General features: G+C 39.6%; 2 protein-coding genes across 3 annotated transcripts in view; one reads left to right on the top strand and one right to left on the bottom strand.

Annotated features, from left to right (window-relative positions):
* Positions 1-23,831, top strand: part of LOC149308056 (ras-specific guanine nucleotide-releasing factor RalGPS1) — a 140,817-nt gene that overhangs the window by 49,965 nt on the left and 67,021 nt on the right. The window lies entirely within an intron of this gene.
* Positions 1,785-23,318, bottom strand: LOC149308058 (angiopoietin-related protein 2). The gene is made up of 5 exons (XM_089534990.1): positions 22,844-23,318; positions 13,197-14,043; positions 5,142-5,335; positions 4,142-4,412; positions 1,785-3,463 (listed from the first exon to the last, which is right to left on the bottom strand). The coding sequence occupies exons 2-5, from the start codon at positions 14,023-14,025 to the stop codon at positions 3,264-3,266; spliced, it is 1,494 nt and encodes a 497-aa protein (XP_089391116.1). The 5' UTR covers positions 14,026-14,043; positions 22,844-23,318; the 3' UTR covers positions 1,785-3,263.

The raw sequence follows: 23,831 nt of genomic DNA, 5'->3' as shown, positions 1-23,831 counted from the left end.
GTTTACCCGAAACCTGATTTAAGTCTCTCCTTACATACTGGCCTCTTTTACTTGTGGGCATGCTTCCCTATCTGCCTGGAAGAAGAAGAAAGAGCTATTTCTGTTACTGTTGTAGTAGCCTTTTGGGATCTTCTGATTGCAAAACAGAGATCGACTATTGTACACTCCTGTACTTTGGCTAAGCCTCTTGGCTTGTAACCTTTGCATGCAGCCTAGTGTAAAATAACCTTAATTCTTCATAGTTACGCTTCTGTTCACACAGGTTAAGATACTCCAGAGAGGGTTTTGAAGGGCTGGGTTATGAGGAGAATGTCTGGCAAAGTAGATCGATGTTTCACAGGCAAGTTTGCCACTTAGCATCCATGACTGTTATTTATTTTTCATGGAAAGAGTTTATGTTCTCACTAAATCTCTCCCCTGACACCTGCCCAGTTGCTGTCTGCTATGAATTACCTTGTGGAGTCAGAGAGGATCCTTTCACCATGTTCCATTATAAATGGTGAATTAGCTCATCCTTCCCACATCACTTACCTGTTTGGACTGTGGTGGTGGTAGTGTGCCTTCAGGTGGTTTCGGACTTAGGGCAACCCTAAGCCGAACCTATCACCGGGTTTTCTTGGCAAGTTTCTTCAGAGGGGGGTTGCCATTGCCATCCTTTGAGGCTGAGAGACTGTGACTTGCCCAAGGTCACCCAGTGGGGTTTGAGCCCTGCTTTCCAGAGTCATAGTCCAACACTCAGACAACTGCACCATGCTGGCTCTCCATCATATCTGCTGTCCAAATTTTTGTTCAGAGACAAAAGAAATATGCTCATTGGGACTGAGATGGAAATGGGGTATGAAGTGAGAAGCTGGATAGACCCAGTCAGTCACAGCTCATGAAATGCTGGAGAGGGGTTCTGGGGGGAATATAAAAACCAGAGGCTTGTCTGTGAAAGGAGAGATAGGACCAGTTAGACACAGAGTTGGATGGGAGACAGGAAGACAAGAATGAAGGAGATTTGAATAGAGGTTTTGGGGGGTAAACTTAGGTATTACTGTGTACTGTGTGTGGGACCAGCACAATACTGAATGTTTATTTTATCTGTTGCATTATGGTCAACTTTTGCTGTTTTTATAAGCTGTGTCTATATCTGAATGTTCTGATTTAATAATTAACAAGGAGGATCAGTCACACTTTACAGCAATGAATCCAACAGTCAACACATCGACTTGTCCAGGAGAGTGGTCACCGTGAAGCCCAAATACAAGATATGAAGGGGATCTTAAGGATAAATGGGCAAAATAAATAATTGGAACTCAAGGGTTGTTGCTGTGAGGTCAACCTGGATAGTTTTTGTGGGTTTTTCGGGTTATGTGGCCATGTTCTAGAAGAGTTTATTCCTGACATTTCACCAGCAGCTGTGACTGGCATCTTCTTCTCTGAAGATGCCAACCACCGATGCAGGCAAAACATCAGGAATAAACTCTTCTAGAACATGGCCTTATAGCCTGAAAAACCCACAAAAACTATGAATGCTGGCCATGAAAGCCTTTGACTTCACATCAACCTAGATTATTGATCTGTCACACTGGACTTTAGCTAATATATGGAGATGGGAGAGACAGAAACCAGAAGAAAAAGGGTTTCAAATAGTCTTTGGCTTTTGGCTCAAGCCTTTTGGTAGGAAGGGAGGGATTTGGTGATCCATACTCTGGCTCTTCCAACAGTTTCAGCAGATGACCTTGAGTTACAGAACAAACATAAGAATAACATTTAAATACACAGACATAGTATTTGTTGCTTTTATTACATCTTTGCATCATTATAAGCATAATCTGATAATATATTAAAATCCCTACTTCCATTTATGTACAAGACTTGCTACATCAGACTCCAAAACATTAATGCACATTGTAAATTAGGAAAGAAATAATGAGGTAATAAGAGTTTTAAAATTTATGGTTTTTTACTGTTCTTATAATGTAACATGTGCTAAAATAAGATATTCTGGAAACTTACTGCAGCAGAATACTGGAACTGGGGGATTCAAGTTCCTACAATGGACTTTATAAATGTGATTGCATAATTTTCTTTTAATATGTATATTTGGCAGTAATAGTGAAATGTGGCAAATGCAGTTCTGGTTTTCAAATTTGTAGTTGTTGTTGTGTGCCTTCAAGTCATTTCCAACTTATGGTGACCCTAAGGCAAACCTATCGCAAGTTGTTCTTGGCAAGATATGTTCAGAGGGGAAGTTGCCATTGCCTTTCTCTGAGACTGAGAAAATGTAACTTTCCTAAGGGCACCCAGTGGGTTTTCATGGCTAAGTAGGGATTCAAAAGTCAATCTCCAGAGTCGTAGTCCATTGCTCAAATCACTACACCATGCTGGCTCTCTGTGTTTCAAATGGCTTTCCCTAAAGGTCATAATGTAGTGGCTAGGGGTATTTAAATAAGTTTTATATACATATCCATCATTTGCCTGCAAAGTTGGATAGTTCATTTCTATAGCTGTAGTGATTCCTAGAGTGCAAAATAACCAAATATCCGTGAACTCACTTCTAAAGCTGTTTCTTTTGATTGCAAATATGCAGGTTGCTTATAAAAATGTCTAGGTATTAATTTCAAAGGATTCTGATGCTGCTTGACTGATGAGAAAAATACCTGTTTTGTCATTTTATAAGTAATGGCTGTTAATGGTAACAGATTTAGAAAAGAAATGGAGATAAACCTGGACTTTTTGTGTGCCCTGTATGAAATGGTTTATTGCCAGGTTATAATAGTGCCTTGGGCTCCTGTGGTTGGCATTGTGTAGACACTTTAAAAACAGACACTAAAGCCTTCATAACAGCATACAAAAATTAAATTAGGAACAACCACTCTAACAGTCTAAGGTACCTGTACTGGCTACATGGTTTCAAAGGATATAGATTCCTGTGTCAAATGAATTCTTCTTCATCATCATCAATATCATTATTGTTTTTTATAAAAAGGTCTTCTGTACAGTTTGGAATATGTTCAATACTTGAGACTATATAAAATATACAAATATTTAGATGATGGGGCCATATTCTTATCATCTACAGTCCATTTTGCATGACATTATTTTGGTTTCTTTTGGTTCTGGAACGATGCTTGAAAAATACAATATACAAGTCCACTGATTAATGGCAGTCAGTGTACAATATATTACATTCTTTGCTTCTGAGACTCTGTGTTCTGGATAGCACATGCCACTGCTGTTGCTTTTTGAGTCTATCTCTTGAGGAGATGAATTTCCTTTCAGTGGAATGTGTTGGGATTGGGTCTGATCATCATGACAACTTTCTTCAGTGAATAGGAACCCCCCCGAAACTCAGCCCAATAGACACCATCCTGATACCGACTCCGATAGTGTCCTCCTCGGTACCAGACACCATTGAGGTTCGAATGTGCGCACGCATTGTACCACCATCCCCCCTTCTGATAGTGAGCACAGTTACCTGTAATAGAAAGAAGGACATCATTGTATTAATCAGGGAACTATATTGATCTGCATTGTACTAGTCTGCATGCTGTCAGTTGTATGCTTTTCCATGTGTAAGATTCTTACTGCCTCTGCCTCTCTTTAGGACAAACCCCCTTAGTCTCATGTCCTCTGAGGCATTTCAAGTACTCAAGGAAAGGCAGGTCCAGTGGCAACTACCAGCAGTGTCTATCTGCTTTAATTTCAGTAGCACCACCATTTGCTTCTTGGCTAGTTGCAGCACAGTTGACGGCTTGGACTACCTAACATGCCTCCTGGAAAATTCAGGCAATTTTTGTATCAGAAGCCTTAATATCTCAGACTTGGATAAACCTCTTAGTTATTTGACAAGATCCCATGCCTGCTGTCATCTTGGTTCCGGTTTTGTTGTTTGTTTTATCCAAACCGCCTTCTCCCCTCTTTTACTACGCATAGACATGAAGAAGCAAATCAGATGAGTTGTTTGCAGAATGCCTTCCCTGGGAACACCAGACAAAAACTGTTGGATTTGCTTGAGGACTCTAATGGGGATGCCACTTAATATATAGAAATGTGCATTTTTCAGTTTATAATAAATTTGTTTTTACATATTGTATTAAACAAACAACATTTTTCATGTACTGCTTCATAAAATTCATATAGTTACTGTTTGTACCTGTATATACATCGTGATCTCTGTCCAGTGTAGTGAATTGCTTCCCGTTATGCCAGGTGAAGGAGTCTCCAGCATTTCCGTTGTATCGGCCCAGTCGCAGCTTATAGTACTCGCTTTCTGCCTCCACCCGGAAACTGGCATATTCAGCAAACACTTTACGGCCTGACCAGTCTTCCATGGTTATCAGTAATTTATAGTTGCCTTGATTTGTCAGCCAATAAATATTTTCTAGGCCTAACCAGTACTCTCCATCAATGTTACCAAATCCTTGCTGTAGGGGGGGAAAGATGAAGATGAATTAACTATCAGTGTATAACATTCATGAAGTATCCTTGGATGCTGTTAAAGTGTAATGCTTTCATGCATTAAATGTGAGAGATGCACAGTCAGCTTTTAAAATTTAATTATAAGCCCTTTCCTTGTTTTTATCTTCCTTCTGGCTCTGAGCTCTGGGTCAGGAAAAGTTTTCCTTTCCAAAGGACTTGGGGGAAAATATTAAGTTATTATTCTGCTTTTTGGACAATTGCCTGCCTCGCTGAGTTCATGACCAGATGCCTCTTTCAGTGGCAGTTTAAGACTACCAGGTTAGAAAATGTGATTTTATTTTAGCCCATGAAAATTTCAGCTTAGTTTATGCTTTACTGTAACCTCTTCCTGTAACCTGTCAATTTTGTGCTAGAAACACTAATATAGTCAAGTACCTGATGAGGCATATTATCGTTAGAGAGACTTTAAAACATAAATTCAAAGAATATTTCTTAAGGCCATGCCCAGTGCTGAACATCCAGTCATAAAAGAGCAGAATTCAGCATAAGTTGTAGGATGCAGTCTCCTCTCTCCATTACAGCTACTTGAGTACCTGTGCTAGGGGACTATAAGCCTCTGTAGAGCATGCTTTTAGTGTTGGACAGGTATGCAGTGGGGAGAATTTAAAATCCCAATTCTAGTGCAAACATTGCATTCGATTTATCAAAGTGAACACACAGTTATTTGTGCTTACCTTATAAGTCTCCCAGTTCCTGAAAAAGTTGACAGATCCATCCAAACGTCTCTGGATCACTGTCCAGCCACCAGGATCATGTCGTTGGTCACACCAGACCTGCATCAACCGGTTTGTATTTTCAGGTTTCACGAGGTATATGGAACTGGTGTCATGGCCATCTTCTAAAGCCTGCAGACAGTCTCTCCAAGGACCTGGTGATAATAGGTACATTGATGCCTATCACTAATACAGTTTCCCATATTTCTATTTCAGCCTTTTCATTTTGTAATGGAAGTGATTTTTCCATATGAACTCCACTTTAATACATCAGTGACAAAAAACCCAATACATTTTACCTTCTTGTTTTGTTCTTAGATCATTGGTTTTGATTAGATGGGTGAAATAGAAGATGTATTGTTGACTCCTCTGGTACTTTCACATTAGTTTTATGTCAGCAGTCCATAATACTGTGCCCTTCAGGCTTGAATTCTGTTACTAGTTCCAGTGAATCAATGGGACTTAGTAGTGTGTCGACTCACCTTTCAAAAATTGAGTCAGTGGGTCTCCTTGATTTAGGGCTAACTCAATAGGATTCAAGCCTCAGTCTGTTAAGTATGAGTGCCTGTGTAACCACATTTTACAATTCATGACATAAAGTCATGCAAGTACTGTAATATGATCTATCTGTTTTAGATATCCTAAACCAGACTTGGTTACTGTGGTCATATGCAGCATTTTTGACATTCAAATCATAAAGGCAATAATTGACTGTGGAATTTTATGGCCTGTCTAATTTTGTAGTCTTACACTAGCTGAATATTAGCTGTAAAATGATGCATGCACAGGGGCCATCTGGAATCCAGGCACAGGAAAATAGACTTGGGGTCATTTGAAATGTAGAGGAGAACTGAGGATATTGTGGACAACCCAAAAGACTATCAAATGGGTCCTTGAACAGATCAAGCCTGAAATCTCCCAGGAAGCCAATATGATCAAATTGAGGCTGTTGTACTTTGGCCATATCATGAGAAGGCATGCATCCTTAGAAAAGACAAGCTCAGAAAGGTGGAGGGAAGTTGAAAGAGAGGAAGAATGCATGCTAGACTCTATTAAGGAGGCCACAGGTATGACTTTACAGGACCTAAACAGACCAGTGGAGGACAGGGAGTCTTGGAGAGATATCATCCACAGAGTCACCATGAGTTGGGGTTGACTTGGATGCAGTTAACTACAATAACAAATCAGTTTTAAAAAGTGGAATAGGGCAGTCTTAGTACTGAAAAACAGTTGATGGACTCCAGAACAAGGAGAGGATTGGGGACTTGAGCCCCTCCCCCAAAAAATCAGGCATCAAGGATCAAGACCACCCAGACACCTATGTAGTTGACCCCCCTTGAGTAACTATCAGTGAGAAGTGACCTAGTGTATAGCCATATTTGCTTTTACTTAATACAGTCTTACATATTTTCCCCTTTCCTTGACACATTAATGTTATGCTTTAAACATTTTTATAACACTTAATTTGTTACGTTGTCATTCTCTGTTGTGTTTTCTGTGTATACTGTGTTTTTACCATTTTGTAAAACACGTACATGTAAGTGTGCCAAATTCACACATGAAATTAATGCGGCCATAACTCTACAGGCAACTTGAAGGCATTCACACACATCACTTTAATGTGAGAGGTCCTGGGGACAAAAGCAGGTAGAGTTACAGATATAAATAAGGGGAACCCTCTACATTTTACATTGAGACAGAGTTGCAATGACATCTGGTTAAGTTTTTATTTTATTTATGGCCTGTCATATGTTGCAGTTTTTTTTCTTTGGAATGCCTGTGTTGTCTTACTTCTTTTTCCAGGCAAATGAGAGTATTTTCTTGAACACTCCCATATGACTGGATTTTTAGAGAGTCAATGAATTAATAATTAGTATTAGAATGCTATTAGAATTAGTGGAGACTGCAACCAGCAAGTGGATCATTTGCTGTGAAGGCTTTGGTGCAAAGAAGTTTTTTATTTGATGACATATTAGTAATGTCAATAAAAATATTATTGACTGTGTAGCATATAACAATGCTGACTCTTCTGATGAACGTTTTTGCTCTGAACCATCTCCTTCATCTTTAGAACAGATGGTGGTTTTCTTCTGAGTTTGGAAAAGGTGATTGCTATGCAGGCTGCTCCTACGTAAAAAATTATTGTTTTCCCATTTCATTTGCTGTTGGCTACCGAGAATATATCTGAATAGCAAATCCATTTGTACACGTGTAGATTAAGACTGCATGGTATGAATGGTTTAAATGAGCTAAATGTGTCCTTGTTAATGAAAGCATAAAAGTGACCTTTGAAGCTGTTTCAATTATTATTCTATGAAATCTTCCATGAGCAACACTGGTCAGCATGCATTTGAGGCATAAGAGTGGCCCTTGTTGCTGTAGTTTCTGCTCTCAAATGCAAGTCCCAGTCAAATAAAAGATTGATTGACTTGCACAATGACTTGTTGAATGGGGATAATGAATGAAAGAGCTCTTAGCAATTGTTGGAAGCGGCTCAGAAGCTGAATTTACAGGGAGTGTTAATAATACCACATTCTGGCAAAGTTTGCATTTGTTATGTCTTACAGATTAGTGTCACTTTCTAGCATGTGAAACACAGAATTTGGGTATCTTACCTACTGAGGTTGTTTGCATGAAAGAAACATGACCAAATGCAACAGAAAGGGGGCTCATTGGTAACATTTCTAACACATGGTACACAGCCGGAAATGAAATATTTTGAATTTCAGCTGAAAGTTATGGAGTGAAATACATAAAAGCATTTGGGGATTGTGTTGGAAAATGAGAGAGAGGAAGGTGATGGGGAGGGGATCCATTTCCCCTCATTAGAAGTGAAGAAAACAGTATTGTTTCATATGACCTACACTCCTAATGCATTTTAAACTATGTATCAGCTGTTTTTTTCTATTGATCCCAAACACTGAAACCCTTGGCTGCTGTACATACATATTACCTCATTTTCCCTCTTCATCAGAGCATGCTTAAAAGTTAAAGAGGACTTCATTGGTGTACTGAATGGCATATACTTCAGTAACTGATATGTCCGTTTTAGCAGCATGTTAATGTGTGCATAAGTTGACAGGTGACTTGAAAGTGCGCATACACACACACAAGTGTTGCATTCAGTTCCACTATTATCCATGTAGACATAAACTGCAGAACTCCCCCTGTAGTGCTCAATATCTTTAGTAACATGCCTTCCTTGTTCTTGTTATTATTTTATTGCTGTTTTAAAAATCTTGTGCTGAGCTTGCAGATGCAATAATCAGAAGGAATGATGTACTTTTTGTAGCTACATGACACTAGCAGGGTAGATGAGGTGTTCTCTAGTTTATGATAGTTTCCAGCATGGCCCTTAGAGCCAAGGAAGTTTTCCATCACTGAATAAAGGAAAATACAGCTTTGTATATGTTCAGATCCAAGTTCTCAAGAGTGGGAGGCAGATTTCCCTAAGGAGGTACAGGCAAGTTGGAGAAGGAATACATTACTCTTGGTTCCTAGGTAAAATGGAAAGCAGAAGAGACTGTAGTAATTGTTTAGTGGCAGGGTGCAAGACTAGCAGATGGGAAAGATATACAAACTGCATGGAAATTCATGCTTAGGGCATTCTGTACCATAATATATATGTTAAATTAATATATACAGTCTATTCCAAGAAAAAGTGGGCTTTTTGTATACAATTGTATTTCTTATCTCATGTAATTATACCACTGGAACCTTTTGTAGTATTCACATTTTGATACTCGGGGATAAGATACTCAGGGATGTAACTACATAGAGTACTAAATGCACCCTACCTTGGAAATCTTACTCAGCTACTCCAGTTTTCTGAGATTTCTGCATGTGTTACTCAGCCATATTCAATCATGCCTTGTCAAGCGTTATGGTTAGAAACTGGTTCTTAAATTATTCTTTTGTATTTGTTTTAAACTGCTCTCGAATCAATCTCAGCCCATGGCGACCCTGTGGATGAGAGATCTCCAAGACTCCCTGTCCACCACTGCTCTGCTTAGGTCCTGTAAACTCATATCCATGATCTCCTAAATAGAGTCCATCCATCTAGCATGTGGCCTTCTCTCTTTCTACTTCCTTCCACCTTTCCTAACATTATTGTTTTTTTCATTGAGTCCTCCCTTCTCATGATGTGCCCGAAGTACGACAGCCTCGGTTTTGTGATCTTGGCTTCCAGGGAGATCTCTGGCTTGATCTGCTCTAGGACCCATTTGTTGTCTTTTTGGCCATCCACAGGATCCTCAGCATTCATCTCCAGCACCACATCTCAAATGCATTGATTTTCTTCATATCCACTTTCTTCACTGTTCAGCTCTTGCATCCATACATGGTAATAGGGAATACAGTGGCTTGTATGAGTCTAACCTTTGTGCTGACTTGTATACTCTCCCCATTCTTAATCTTCTTCTTATTTCCTGGCTGCAGTCCCCATTTCTATCAATGCTTGAAATAATTCTTAGGAAGCTGAATTCTGTTTCCAGTACTATATTCTGACTTTTTTTGCCTTCAACACCCATGTTGCCTATTAGACATGTTTTAATGGCCCTTTTAAGAAGACTTTCGCAACAGCTTTATCTGTTTGTTGTTGTTAAATGCCCTTGAGTCAACTGTCCACCTTGTGGATGAGACATCTCCAAGGCCTCCTGTCCTCCACTGCTCAGTTTAGGCCCTTGTAAATTCATACTTGTGATCTCTCTAATTGAGTCTTTATCCATTCAGCTTGTGGTCTTCCTCTCTTTCTACTTCCCTACACCTTTCCTAGCACTATTGTCTTTTCTAATGAGTCGTGGCTTTTCATGATGTGGCCAAAGTACAACAGCTTCATTTTGATCATTTTGGCTTCCAGGGAGATTTCAGGCTTGATCTGTTCAAGGACCCATTTGTTTGTTTGTTTTTGGCTGTCTATGGTATCCTTAGCATTCTTTTCCATTATCTTTATGTGTAGCCATGGTCTTATGTTCTGTTGTAGGGTAAGAGTGTTTGACAACAGTTCATCAAAACATATGACTTTAATCTTATCATCAGAAAACAATTGTGCCGCTCAAAAATCACGCCTGTTGTATTGTGACACTACGCAGATTGGCGTATGTTCTTCCAGTCAGTTTTATGAGAATGTTTTTCAGGAACAGAACTGTCTGCTGTCTAAGGTGTCTGACTGCTTGTTTCCAGCTCATTTCCCAGTTTTGTTATAAGACACTCTTCGTTGGACCTTGGAAAAGAGCATCCGTCATATTTTAGTTTCTTAGGGGATTTGTAAAGAAGCTTAAACTGTCCATGACATCTTCCCAAAATGTAAATGTCTCTGTTAAATTTATGATATATTATTACATCAGCCATAAAAGGATTTTTAGAAAACCCTCTGTATTTATCATTAAAACCTGACACATTTTTCATATGTAGCTACATTTGGCGCATTTATGGAAATAAGTGCTGAACTTAACAGTCATGGGTTCTTAGTTTGGAATAGTAATAGGGATGCATGGAATTACTGAACTAGCAGTGGAAGGATTTTTACATGCTATCAAAATGTGCTTTGCAACTTGGTTTTTGAAAAGCAAAATGTGTATATGTATGTGTATGTATATCTATGTGGCTGAACAATCCCCCATATCCTGAATTTTCATGTTATGTTTTATCACGGGTCTTGTACAAACATTGTCTAAGACTAGCCTTCTCCATCATGGCACCCTCCAAGTATTTTGAACTTCAATTCCCTTCAGCTCAGATAATATGGCCATTATTCAGGAAAAATATTGTAATAGGTATGTGCGCATTTACTTATTTCTCCCTGATTTCCAAACCTGAAGACCCTCGATGAGCAAATTTAAATAAATATTTAATGCCCTTTAGGGTTTTCAATCTTGAGTTAAGTCTTGGTGGTCTGCAACAACGAAAGATATTTAAAAGGTGTCCTTGGTAAAGAAAAGGTTAAGAACCACAGGTCTAAAACATCTGAGAGGCATCAGGTTGGGGAAGGCTGCCAAGTCATTGAGATCTAGTTTGTACCTCCTCAAATCCCTCACCCCAAACAGAGCCATGGCTATAGCTGCGTGGAGGAATGTCTGGATTAATGGGATCACTCTGCTTTTCAGTAGTGATTTGTGCTGCTAGCAAATCTTCATGCCTCTTACACTTCTGCAAATTGACCTCAAGAAGCTATGCAGCCCCACCTGCTCATGGGTCACTTTTGCCATATGGCAATGGCTATGGGACTGCTCCCTGAAGGAGAATTTATGATGTAGGAACCAGGCCTTCTGAAATAGCCTGGTTCTTGTTTTTTTATTGTATACAGCATTTACATACTCAGGAGACTTAATGTCATATCCGTAGACTTTCCAAAAGAAGACAGAGAGAGAGAGAGAGAGTATATGGGAAGCAGGGAGCAATTAGGAGCAATAAAGTCCATGGAAGTAAAATTAATAACACATTTTCACAAAACTGTTCTTGGTTTCATTAATTAAAACCAGGCTTTTGACTGTGTTAAAAATTGTTGATTAAATCTTGCTGGCAAACCCTGTTTTCTCTTAGGCTCCCGCTCGGCTATGTTGTAGTTTCCTATTGTGTACAATAACAAAACCAGGCAGAATAAGACATAACTTCTTTGCTTAAAAGTGAATTCTGTGCCACATTACACTTATGTGACTAATGTTTTCGGGAGGAGCTGTTGGTCAAAGGATTGATTCTAAGTAATACAATGCCCAGAGATGCAGAAACCCTGAAACATATATTTAAACACTTAAATGCTCAGATGCATTTCATTTTCCCCAAGCTGCTTCAACCTTTGGCAGCTTGAGTTTTAAGAATGTACTGAGTTTCAGGTACCAGTAATTTTAGGTATCAGAAGTTTACTTCCTGCTACTGTTATTAGAGAACAGTGTTTTATTTTTCTGTGTGTGCTTTTAATGATTCTTTAATTTTTTCCAAGTTACCACACTTGTTTTAGCCTGAAGCAGAGGTTTTGGACTGGCCTGCAAGCTAGTTGAATGAAGGTATCTGTAATGGAAAAACTGAAAACAATCATAAAATGTTGTTTGGAGTGAGGTCACCTTTTCCCACTAAACCAGTGCATTAGTAATAACAATACTTGCAGAAAATTTGAGCCTTGTGTATTTTAACACACTTTCTTATAGCCTGGCCTCCATTGGTCAAAAGAGCCATGGGAAATCTCTCTGCTTGTTTTAGTGGGTTTTAAAGCAGCCTCCAAATTACGCATGCATCTGGAATAAAACATAGTTATGACTCTATTTTTAAAAAATAGCTGACCTTAACAACATTGGATACTTCATGAAAAGTGGAAGGGATGGTAAGTAACACTTGTGCAAATAACAGTTATTCAGAAAAATATTATTTTGTAAATTGTGAGCAAGGAAAGAGAAGCCTTTTGCACATAATCTTTATTACGGCCATAGGCCAGCCTTTCACACAGTTTAAAGGGTGTTAAACTTGGTTTTTTCTCCAAGGAAGTTGATTATTGAACGAATTTGGAACAGGAGGTTGGGAAGAGAAGGAAAGCATTCAGACCCAGAAGTCCCTAGTTCTCTAGACCATTCTGAATGTCAGTAGCCAAGACATTACTCTTTTAGCCCAGAGCTCAGCAAACTTTCACAACTGTCCCATGTCAGATTCCCCAATACTTTATTCCATATATAACACACACATATACTTCACAGTCTATGTTCTCTCTAGGAATATCTAGATCTTCCAGCACAACTTTGTGGTCAACTTTAACCAAAAGTCACACTGAAGGACCTAGAGATCCTAGAGAGAACACTCCACTAGGCATTTGTGGCTTCTCCAGCCCAGTTCTATGGTTAATGTCTTGCAGATGTTGACCTCAAAGTTGCACTGGAGGACCCAGAGATTCCTAGAGAGATGTTCCCTTAGGTAAAGACATAGTGTTTTTGCTATTTGTGGTTTTTTCACATTCACAGGGGTCCTGTGCCCCTAACCGTAGCAAATGTGGAGGCATAAGTGTATAGTTAGTTATATTAAAAATGTGCTTACCTGATGGTTTGTCCGTAGAAGTTGGAATACTAGTAACCGGTGGCATGGTTGGCAAAGTGGGTGGTAGAACCTTTAAGTTCTGGTCGCTCTGAATCTCATTGGTAGAGATCTGGTTAATGATACGATTGTATGTGGGTGGCTGGTAGACTCGGTTTGGAGGCTGTGGAGGCTGGAGGGCCGGTTTCATAGATGGTGTTCTTTGGCAATGCTCTTCCAGTTGTGCAATAATTATAGACTGGTTATTTGCAATCGAGACCAAATGTTGGTACTTGTGCTCCAGGTCCTTATATTTGTTTGCAAGCTGCAGCATATCCGCAGTTTGATTCAGGATCTTATTTTCCAGCTGGGAAAGTTCTAAAGCGTTGTCCCTTTTTCTGATGATTTCGTGCAGCAGTTGCATGTATAGTTGCGTGACCCGCGAGTTCATGTTGCGACTCTCTTTGCGCAAGAGTTTCACCTCATTGACAATTCCTCCATCAACCTCCACCAGCTGCTGGAGGGTTTCTATTTGCCTCTTTTGCTTTAAGAGTTCGTTGTTCAGCAGCTCTAGTTCCTGCTTATTTACCCTGTTTTCAAGTACAATCTCAGGTTCTTTTGAATTAACACAAATGGCACCCGTCACTTTCTGCTGCGGTACGATGAAGGTGTAGGTGCATTTGTCTTGTGTGTCCGTAGAGCGTTTATACCTGTTTGTGTAAACAAATTCTTGTTCTTCTCCTTCATTGTTGCCTTCAAAATCTTGGGTCTTACTGGCATGGATTCCCACAATAGCCATTAGCAGTAAACAGACTGCTGCCTTCATGGTCCGTTTTTTAAAACTGCTTTCCATACGAAGGAACTTTTGAATCTGTTTTAAATATAAAGTAAATACAAAATGGTAAATGCCTGGTAATAAGTCAAAGCAAAGAAAAAGTAATCCTGTTCTTCTAGATACATATTGACTATAAGTAAACATGATAAAGAACCATTAAAAATGTGTAAAATCGTAGTTTAAATTCATATAGTACTTCAGAGAACCAGTCCAGGAGGCAGATGTTTTAGTCTAGCTTTCAAAGTTGGCCTTGTTGAATCTCCTCAAATTGCAAAACAAATTGCTTAACTGTAGAGAAAACCCATTGACTCATGCCTTGTCTTCCCTTCTCTTTTTCTTTTTTGGCCCATGCTGACTTTTGATTTTTAGATGTTTTGGTTTTTGTTGACCCCATAATCTGTTATCACAACCTCAGAAATCAGCATAGATTTTCCTTCTTCACATACCATTGCAATTGATTTCTTCTGCCCCTCACCAGCCATACCTATGAAGGTGATGGGGCCAAGAGAAAGCTCTCCCCTAATAATCTTAAAACTCGGGTCAACATATAGGGAGATATGGTCTTTCAAATTGTTGATAGCTGCTGTCAGCTTGGCTTTGACTTACGGAAACTTTCAGAATGAAAGACCTCAATGTCATCTTATCATCAACAGCCCAACTCAGATCTTCCAAATTCAGGGATATGGTTCTTTGATTGAGTATATCAATCTTGAATGCAGTCTTCCTCGTTTCCTACTGCCTTCTGCTTTACTAAGTATCATTGTCTTTCCTAGTGAGTCATGTGGAATCTCCTTCCTTGGAGGTCTTTAAGCAGAGGCTAGATGGCCATCTATTGGGGATGCTTTGATTGGATTTCCTGCATGGCAGGGGGGTTGGACTGGATGGCCAGTACGGTCTCTTCCAACTCTATGATTCTATGTCTTCTTATGATATGGCCAACATAGTTTCAGTTTAACCATCTGGGCTTCCAGGGAGAGTTCAAGCTTGATTTGCTCTAGGACCCATTTATTTGTCTTTTTAGCAATCCATAGCATTCACAAAACTCTACTCCAGCACCATCTTGCATGTAGCCTGGACCTAAGCAGTATAGGGCTTTATCAGTCATAACTAATACTTTGAATTCTGCCCAGAAACAGACCAATATGCCAGTGAAGCTATTTCAACAAGGAGGTTATATGCTTCCTATAACCAGCCCTGGTCAGCAGTCTAGCTGAGGCATTTTGGACCTGTTGAAGTTTCCAAACAGTTTCCAAAGGCAGCCCCACATAGAATGTGTTACAGTAATCCTTGGATTTGTACCATTTTGCACAGTATTCCTGCCTTGCATCCCAATTCTGGCGAAAGGTAGGGTACCAATCAAATAAATAATAAATGTTATCTAATTTTCCTGTTGTCTTAATCCCTAAAGGTAAAATCCAACCCATGTTTTAACTCAAGAAGACTGAGACGTTTGACAGGACTTAGAGAAGACAGCCCGCTACAATGTTCACGCAGCATATCCTTTGTTGCGCTGAGGATATAGCATGATGAGCTTCTTTTGCCAAAGGAAGGGGGAATTGCCTGTTTTAAATCATCCCTGTATAGTCTTTAAAAATGTCGTTCAAAATCTAGAAGAAATTGGAAACATAAATTAAACCTCCTCCAGACAGCTTTAAGTTGCATAGCCAGCATTTGCACAGCAGGTCACACTTGGTGACCCTGGCAGGCTTCCAACCCTCATACTTTACACAGTTGAACTATTCTTGAAAATATGTTCAGCATAGCAGTTGTTAAAAGGGGGAGCCTTTTTTACTTCAATATCTGGCTTTTGAGGTTGTCGTTTTTTTTTATTTCTTTTTGCAAACCCTTATTTACCATGAATAGGATCTCAGTTTTTCTGTTGAAATTGCTCTTTGTCCCACCATTTTAACAGACGGGTAGCAGTTGGAGGGTAAAATTACACAATAGCTATGCTCTCACACCAGAGGTTCTTGTCACAGAATCATAGAGTTGGAAGAGACCCCAAGGGCCATCCAGTCCAACCCCATTCTGCCATGCAGCAACTCTCAATCAAAGGATCCCCAACAGATGGCCATCCATCTTCTGTTTAAAGACCTCCAAAGAAGGAGATTCCACCACACTTCGAGGGAGTGTGTTCCATTGTCAAATATCTCTTACTGTTGGGAAGTTCCTCCTAATGTTTAGGTGGGATCTCTTTTCCTGTAGCTTGCATCCATTGCTCCATGTTCTAGTAGTCTTTGGAGCAGCAGAAAACAAGCTTGCTCCATCCTCAGTATGACAATGTGAAACCCCTTCCAATACTTAAACAGGGTTATCATACCATCTCTTAACTCTTGTGCACAGTTATGGATCACTTGCACATGGAGAAGAAAGAATATGAGCATATTAATGAAGGATGTTATTAGACTTAGCATGTACTCTAGTTTGTAATAAGATTATACAGTAATTCTACAATTGAGCTCAGGTGTCAAACATGCTGTTTTTGCTCTTGTTGTGTGCTTTCAAGTCATTTCTGACTTGCAGCAACTCTAAGGGGAACCTATCACAGTGTTTTTGTTGCCCAGATTTGTTCAAAGCAGGTTTACCATTGCTGCCTTCTGTGGCTGAGAGAGTGTGACCCAAGCTCATCCAGTGGGTTTCCATGACTGAATGGGGATTTGAACTCTAGTCTCCCAGAGTTCTGGTTCAGGACTCAAACCACTACGTCATGCTGGCTCTGAACCATGTACAGCATCCAAATCAGATTCAGGCAGCCTAGCTTTTGGACATCCCTTAACTAGGTTTATTCAAGAAGTTACAAAACAGCAAACTTTGTAGGACTTCCTTCAGGTTTTCTTAGTTAAAGAGGAACTGCAGAAAAGGGGAATATATTCCTTTGTGAAGACTGTAGTGAGGACAGTCAGATTTCCTCATCCATTTCACCTTCTCCTTGCTTTTCTAAGGAGAGGTTGGACTGAGGATAACACTTGGACATGAGGCTAGGATTTAAAAAAAATCTGAATCTTTAAAAACCTAGATTAAAAACCTCAGAGGGAGCTAAGGTGACATGCAAAGATGTTGTTGGTTGATGGGAGCTAAGGTGACATGCAAAGATGTTGTTGGTTGATAAAAGAGCCTTCACGTTTGTCTTGGCATATGGTTACAAATAGAGCAATATAAAATCTTTAAAAAAGGAGTCTTTTTTTTGTGCCATATCTGCTTATATGTATGCATGAGAATGCAGTATATGTGACAGCATTTTGTATTGGTCCCTCAAAAGTGATGTTTTGATCCTGGTCTCATTGCCAAGTCTTTAATGGATATATGGCATTATTCCAGTTATTTGGGAGGCAGGGAGAAAGGTTCATTGGCAAACAGGCACACAAAAAGGTTAGCTTTCTTAGTCTTTCAGAAAAAAGCCCCCCCTCCCAAAAGCCACCTCTTTTCATACTGGAAACAGAAAACATGTGGCTCAGACCTAATGATAGCCTATTAGATATTTATATATACAGAAATGTAAAATCTCCTAATGGTGGGTTAGTAGTTCATGAAATATTTTTATGAAGTTATTAAAATTGGTATATCTACAATGGTATAGTTGTAGAAAAGAGACTTAGGGGTAGTCGGATTTAAGGACTATAAATGGTTTTAAATTTGAGAGGAAACATTTTGTAATTTAAAGTCTCTGGGACTTGGGATACTGTATTTTTTATTTTATTTTAAAATGCCATGAAGTGATTTAACTGATGTCTGGAAAGCTTAAACTAGAAGCAGCAATGGAAATTTCAAGTCAGAGGCACAGATTATACTATAATGCCATGTAGTATTATGATAACAAAAACGGTGGACACATATGGCTCCCACTATTTTGCAGTTTCATATAGATACAGTACCTTAGTATAATTACAACAGTTTATCCTTACTCCAGCTTTGAACTATGTTAAATTAATTTTCTCTACTTCAGCTAGAGCTGCAGATTCCAAGCAGCAGCTCCCACTGTCAAAAGGGCTGACATTAAAAAAGCAAAACAAAACACTGGCCCCTCACAATTTATGTAAAACAATTTCATGACTGGGCTTTCCATCTCCAAACCCAACAATCTGTGTTTCTTAAACAGGCTCTTTCAGTTATGAACTGGCATCTAAAGACACATCTGATAAGAGACACATGCCCTTTAGTACTGTTTTCTACCAAATGAGGTACTATGGAGCAAGAGCAGTTGTATTTTGCCATAATAATGGCTGAAGACAAGCAACAGACAAACTTTCTGTCTAGAGGGTGATATATGAAAGGAGCTTCACACATCCCAAAACATGCAGCATGCTTCTGTCATGCATGCTGCAAACAGAGCTTTAGTCAACTGTCACCTGGCCCAGTCCACAAAACTTGCGGAAAAGAACAGGCAGGCATGGCTCCATCGTGCCTAGACCTAGCAGCAGATGAAAGGCCTTCCATCCATCCCATTTTCCAATGCTCTGGTCTTCGAGGAAGAAAGTCAGCAGCAACTGCTCCATCATGCATAGACCTAGCAACAAATGAAAGGCTCTCCATCCATCCCAGTTCCCATTGCTGGGGCTTGGGAGGAAGAGAAGAATGATGGCTCCATCATTCCTGGGCCCAGCAACTGAGGGAAGAACCTCCCTCCATCCCAGTTGGAAATGCTGTGGCCTTGGAGGGAGAGAAGAAGAGGCAGGCATCCTACCTAGTCACAGCAGTGGATGAAAGGCCCTCCCACTGTCCCAACTGCCACTGCTATAACCTCCAAGAGAGAAGAGTAGGCAGCACCAGGATGACCTAATCCTTGCCTCCACTACCATCCCTTTTCCTTTGTATGTCGTGTCTTACTTAGATTGCAAGCCTGAAGGCAGGGAACTATAAAATAACAATGTATAAGCTGCTCTGGGAGCCTATATGGCAGAAGGGTGGGATATAAATACTCTAAATAAATAAATAAAACAAGGCTCTGATTTTACAAGCCCACGTCTTTCTGCTTTTTCTTCTTCCCTTAATGTTCCTTACATAGCAAACAGTGTCTCATCATCCACCCACACCAACCTAGGATGGGGTCAGGAGAGAGTTTCATCTTCACAAACAAAAATAAAGCATGGATATCGTGCCACGTTTTCATTGAACACTGCCATGTAAAACTATTGTGTATAAAAAAACTTGGTGATTGCCTTAATGATTGCACCATCTAGACACTCTTTCACACTTTTGACAACATAATCATGTTTAAGCAGATTTATTTTTTAGCTCTGTCTTGTTAAAACTAGATTAGAATCTATGTGAACCCCAGCCTTCAAGTTTCTGCTGCTCTTCTAATTTATGCAAAAGCTAACATTGCTAAAAAAAAATCATGCAACATCAAACATTACTGTTTGGGTAACTATGCATTATTGGGATTTAGAAGGTTGTTCTCCATAATAGTTGACAAGCTGAATGGCATGTCAAGACTTTCTGGCAGAGCTTTCATAAGCAGCAAGACTTCATACCTATAGAGCATTCATGAAAGGCCCAGTGTTTAGCCATATGGTATTTCTTCCTGAAAAAATAAACCTGAGTCTGTGCCCATATATTAACATATGGAATCTTGACAGGCACTACACTGGGTATTATTCTCTGTTTCTGGGCGAGAAGAGCCTTGAAATGTAAACTACAACACTACAATGCACATTTTGTGAAAATACATTTCCTCAGTTTCCATGTAACCTCATACAGTGCAGCAACCACTTAAATTACATCTATATACATCTTGGATGTAGCTATGCATCTAAATCCAAGATTATCATTGAGGTGTACAAACAAAGTAAATTGAGTAGTAAATTCCTGGTGTATGAAATGTGTTACTTTGCAAGACATTTTGGCCTGGGGAGATTAAAGTCAGCCTCCCACATGTACTGATTCTGCATCCATAGTTTCTAGCATCCACATCTTGAAAACATCCCCACTCCCATCCCATTAGAAAGCTTGATCTTGCCATTATACATAAGGGAGACCATTCTACCACACCATTGTATATAATGAGACTTGAGCATCCATGGGTTTTGGTATCCATGAGGGGTCCTAGAGCCAAACCCCAGCGGATACCAAAGGCCCACTGTATAAGAAAATTCTGGTTTAGTTACTATAATCTGACGTTTTCAGAAATAGTAGTTTGGGGCAAAAGAATGCTTATTGTAGACAATATAAAGATGTTGCTTGCTGTTGATGCTCTGCAGTTTTGCCTTTCTGGCCCCAAGAACACACCCCTACCCCAGTAGTCTGTGCATAAGCATTTTCTTGGCATTTTGTTATAACTGTTTCTTAGATGGCTGGTGAGGAGACACCACTTGAAGTTCACAGAAGTGTTTAGAGGTTCTCCAGCCTCTGTGTGTGTATGCCTTCAAGTGTGTGTGTCCATGAATTTCATAGGGTTTACTGGGGAAAGAATACTCAAAGGTGGCTTTGCCTGTTCCTTCCTCTCAAATGTGTTTGCAGTCTCCCATTCAAGTACTAAGCTGGCTTGACCCTGCTATAATATCCGATGGGATCTGATGCCTTTAGGGTATCTTTAGGACAGGCCTAAAAGTAGTGCTTTCAGAGTGTTTGTGTTCCTGGTCAGCGTTTGGAACCATAGTGACTCAGAGAAGCAATCTACTATTATTCCATATGTACTTAGAGTTCAAAATGGGTTCTGAAGCTGAGCATTATTCATCTCCTGGCTCAAGTAAAACTCTGACATTCTATCTTATAATATGAAGTTTGTGCTGTGTAAGACATTCATGGCTTTAAATCCCTTTGCCAAGTGATGAATTTTCCTAAAAGGCAAATTAGATGGCCAAGAAATGAAACTTTCCATCAGGATTTTTTGTGCCTTTCCCTCTTTTTTTGATAAGTTTTTTTAAAAAGCAATGACTTTATTGCATCTCTCAACACAAGGGAAGCTTCGTAGTCACCTTTATTCTGTACAGAATTGTTTCTTATTAAAACATAGAGCAGGTGTTGCTCTTTCAGCTACCCATGTCTTTGGCAAGCCTGTCTTGGTAACAGTTTGAAAGCTGGGAAAGATGCAGTTCTACAAGACCAAGTTCCAGATACCAAGTTCTGTAGAATTCAAATTCTACAGACTAACATTCAAAATGTTAGTCTATAGAATCAGTTATGTAGAGAGATCTTTAGCACCTTTGAGATCCTCTATATGCATCTGAGGAAGTAGCCTGAGGTCTATGAAAGCTCATGTTGCAAACATCTTTATTTCAGTTAGTCTCAAAGTTGCTACAAGATCTCTCTAAAGTTCTGTAGAGTATTTGAAAGCAATTACCTTGAAAAAGGACAATAGATAAACCACCTCAAAATGTTGATCTTTGGGCAGCAACAGATAGCTATCCTGCTTTCACTTTCTTTTGTTTAGATTATTATTATTATTATTATTATTACCCTTTATTTATAAAGCGCTGTAAATTTACACAGCACTGTACATACAATCTTTTTAATTATACAGTTCCCTGCCCTCAGGCTTACAATCTAAGCTAGATGATAGCTTAGTATAACAGGTACAGCTTATCCAGTATATTTTTTCCGCACACATGTTCTGACATCTGAATCAAAACCAATCCAAAACCAGTCACTTCTCCAATCTCCATCTGCACTATTGGCCACTGGTCCTCTCTATAAAGCAAGGAGAAAGCAGTTCTGATATCTTTGTTATCTCTGTATGATTTAAACTCTGCCGGTCAACCCAGCCCCCTTCCTTTGGTTAAGAGCGCCTTCTACTTATTTCCCCCTTTTTGAGGATGGAGTCTGGGAAAGGGACAGGATGCCCAATGGATAGGGGTACTTAATTCATTATTTGAGCACTTTTCTTTTGAAATGGTGCCAAATCTCTGTAGAGCATTTCAAAGGATTACCTTGCCCAAACCTTCAGGTTCCCCCTTTTTTTGTTAACAAGAGTATATAATAATTGCCTCTATAGCTTTCATTTCGACTAAGTCAAACAGAAATTGAGCATGCAACATCTTTTTTTTGTTGGAAGATATTGGCACATTGAGCCCATATGTTACACTTGTTCTGCTTCCCTTTCACAGTGGCCTCACTTTATTTTATTTTCAGCCAACCCATGCTGAAAGATGACTTATCATTTAAACCTCTTCTTTTTGTTTTTGTTTCATATGTTAAGAGCTGTGCGGAAAGCTTTGCTAAATAAGAACTTTGCGACACTGAAGACTATCTCGCTTGCGTCAGATTTCACACTTGGCATCCACTGCCAAAGCTGTCGCAGGGAATATTTTCAAAATAGCCAGATCTGCTTAGTTTGGACTTTTTTTAAAAAAAGAAGCTTTCACTTAAAACATGCAAACACTGATATTCTAGGAGCTGTTACTTAGAGGAACTTTCTGTATCTTTTAATCTGATCAGTGTGTCAGAGGAAAGTAAAGACCAGCTTCCTGGGTTGTAATACAATAGTCCTTTGAAAGAAGTGGCACAAAGTATAGTGGATTTTGCCGTGTAGTGTTTAGAAAAGGGAGGGGGAAAATCTTTTGCAAATTGTAATATGATGGATTGGTTGGTTTTTAAATTTGAAAAAATGATCTTTAGCTTGCTGGTATTTCAACATTTTAGACTGAATTTTGAAACATGCAGTTGGAAATTCTTAAAACCATATGAACAGAAACCTTGCAGATAATAACCGGATATTGCAAAGTTTACATACATGCATCTTAATTAGGATATCTAAGGATTTACAGTCTCTCATAGGAAATCCTAACTTCAAGAAAAAATCTAGTTCAAACTCACCAAATTTAAATCTTATCACCATTTAAAAAATAACTTTTAGCAGAGAACATATCGATGTTACACGTAACACCCTTTATATTCTTACCCTCTTTCCTTTGGACTTCTTTCTTCAAGCTTCGAACTTTTAGTGTTGATTTTTGTTAGAAAGATCAAAGAATCACTGCCTTGGCTCATCCACAGGAATGGTGGACATCACTGATCACCGCAAGGAATAGGCTCATCTGCAATGTGGGCTGCCTGGATCCTGTTACATGGAAACGTCCCTGGATTTTGGTACTGTGCTTGGAAGGAAAGCAACATAAGGCTCCTGGCAGTCCTGTTATTTCCTTATTGTTTAAATCCCCGTCTCTTTAACTTGAATGCTGGATCTAAGACATCAGCCCCCATGCTAGAGACCCTCTTAGGGACAATAGGCAGCAGCAGCAGTGGCTTGCTTTTCAGGAACTCCAGCTCTTCTGCAGTGTTTCCCCTTCTAAGCTTTCAATCCATCATTTCAAGCGTAGCTAAAACAGCCCTATTTGAACTTCAGCTCCTTTGTGGTGGATTTACATGCTGGAGGCGGATGGGGGGGGGGATGTGAAATAACTAAGCATGCAGTAAGCAGAGAAGCTCTGGTTGGATAAACTCTGCCTTCCCCCTCCCACATGGCTAAGAGATCCACCAGCAAGAGACACGTTCAGGGCCTCCCCTTAAACCACACAAACAGTGGAGGGCTGGCTGAGTCCAAACTTTTTATCCAGTGATGTCACGGCACTCGGCAGCCCAGAGAAGCCTCGCTTGGAGCAGACTGCCTCCCTGGACTTTGTCAAGGCACTGCTGGGCTGGAAAACCTGAAGTGCTTTGAGATAAGGAACACTTTGTACGGTTTTGGGTTGCTGCTGCTGCTGCTTGAAGCAGGGTGTAGTTTTATGTCTGGAGTTATGTAACGGTTTCCTAACTTGAACCCCCCTTGTGCACATGCCCCAAAAACCGAGTGGCGTTTGCTTTTTAGCATGATTAATTGTGAGTCACTCTTTACAGTGGTGTGTCGTACTTTACATGATCGTAAATAGATTTTAAGATACTGGTTAAGC

Source organism: Sceloporus occidentalis, unplaced genomic scaffold (assembly GCF_023333645.1).
Source record: "Sceloporus occidentalis isolate IW3139 unplaced genomic scaffold, rSceOcc1.0.p SCAF_8, whole genome shotgun sequence".
Taxonomy (NCBI): domain Eukaryota; kingdom Metazoa; phylum Chordata; class Lepidosauria; order Squamata; family Phrynosomatidae; genus Sceloporus; species Sceloporus occidentalis.
This window is presented reverse-complemented; position numbering and strand designations above follow the sequence as displayed.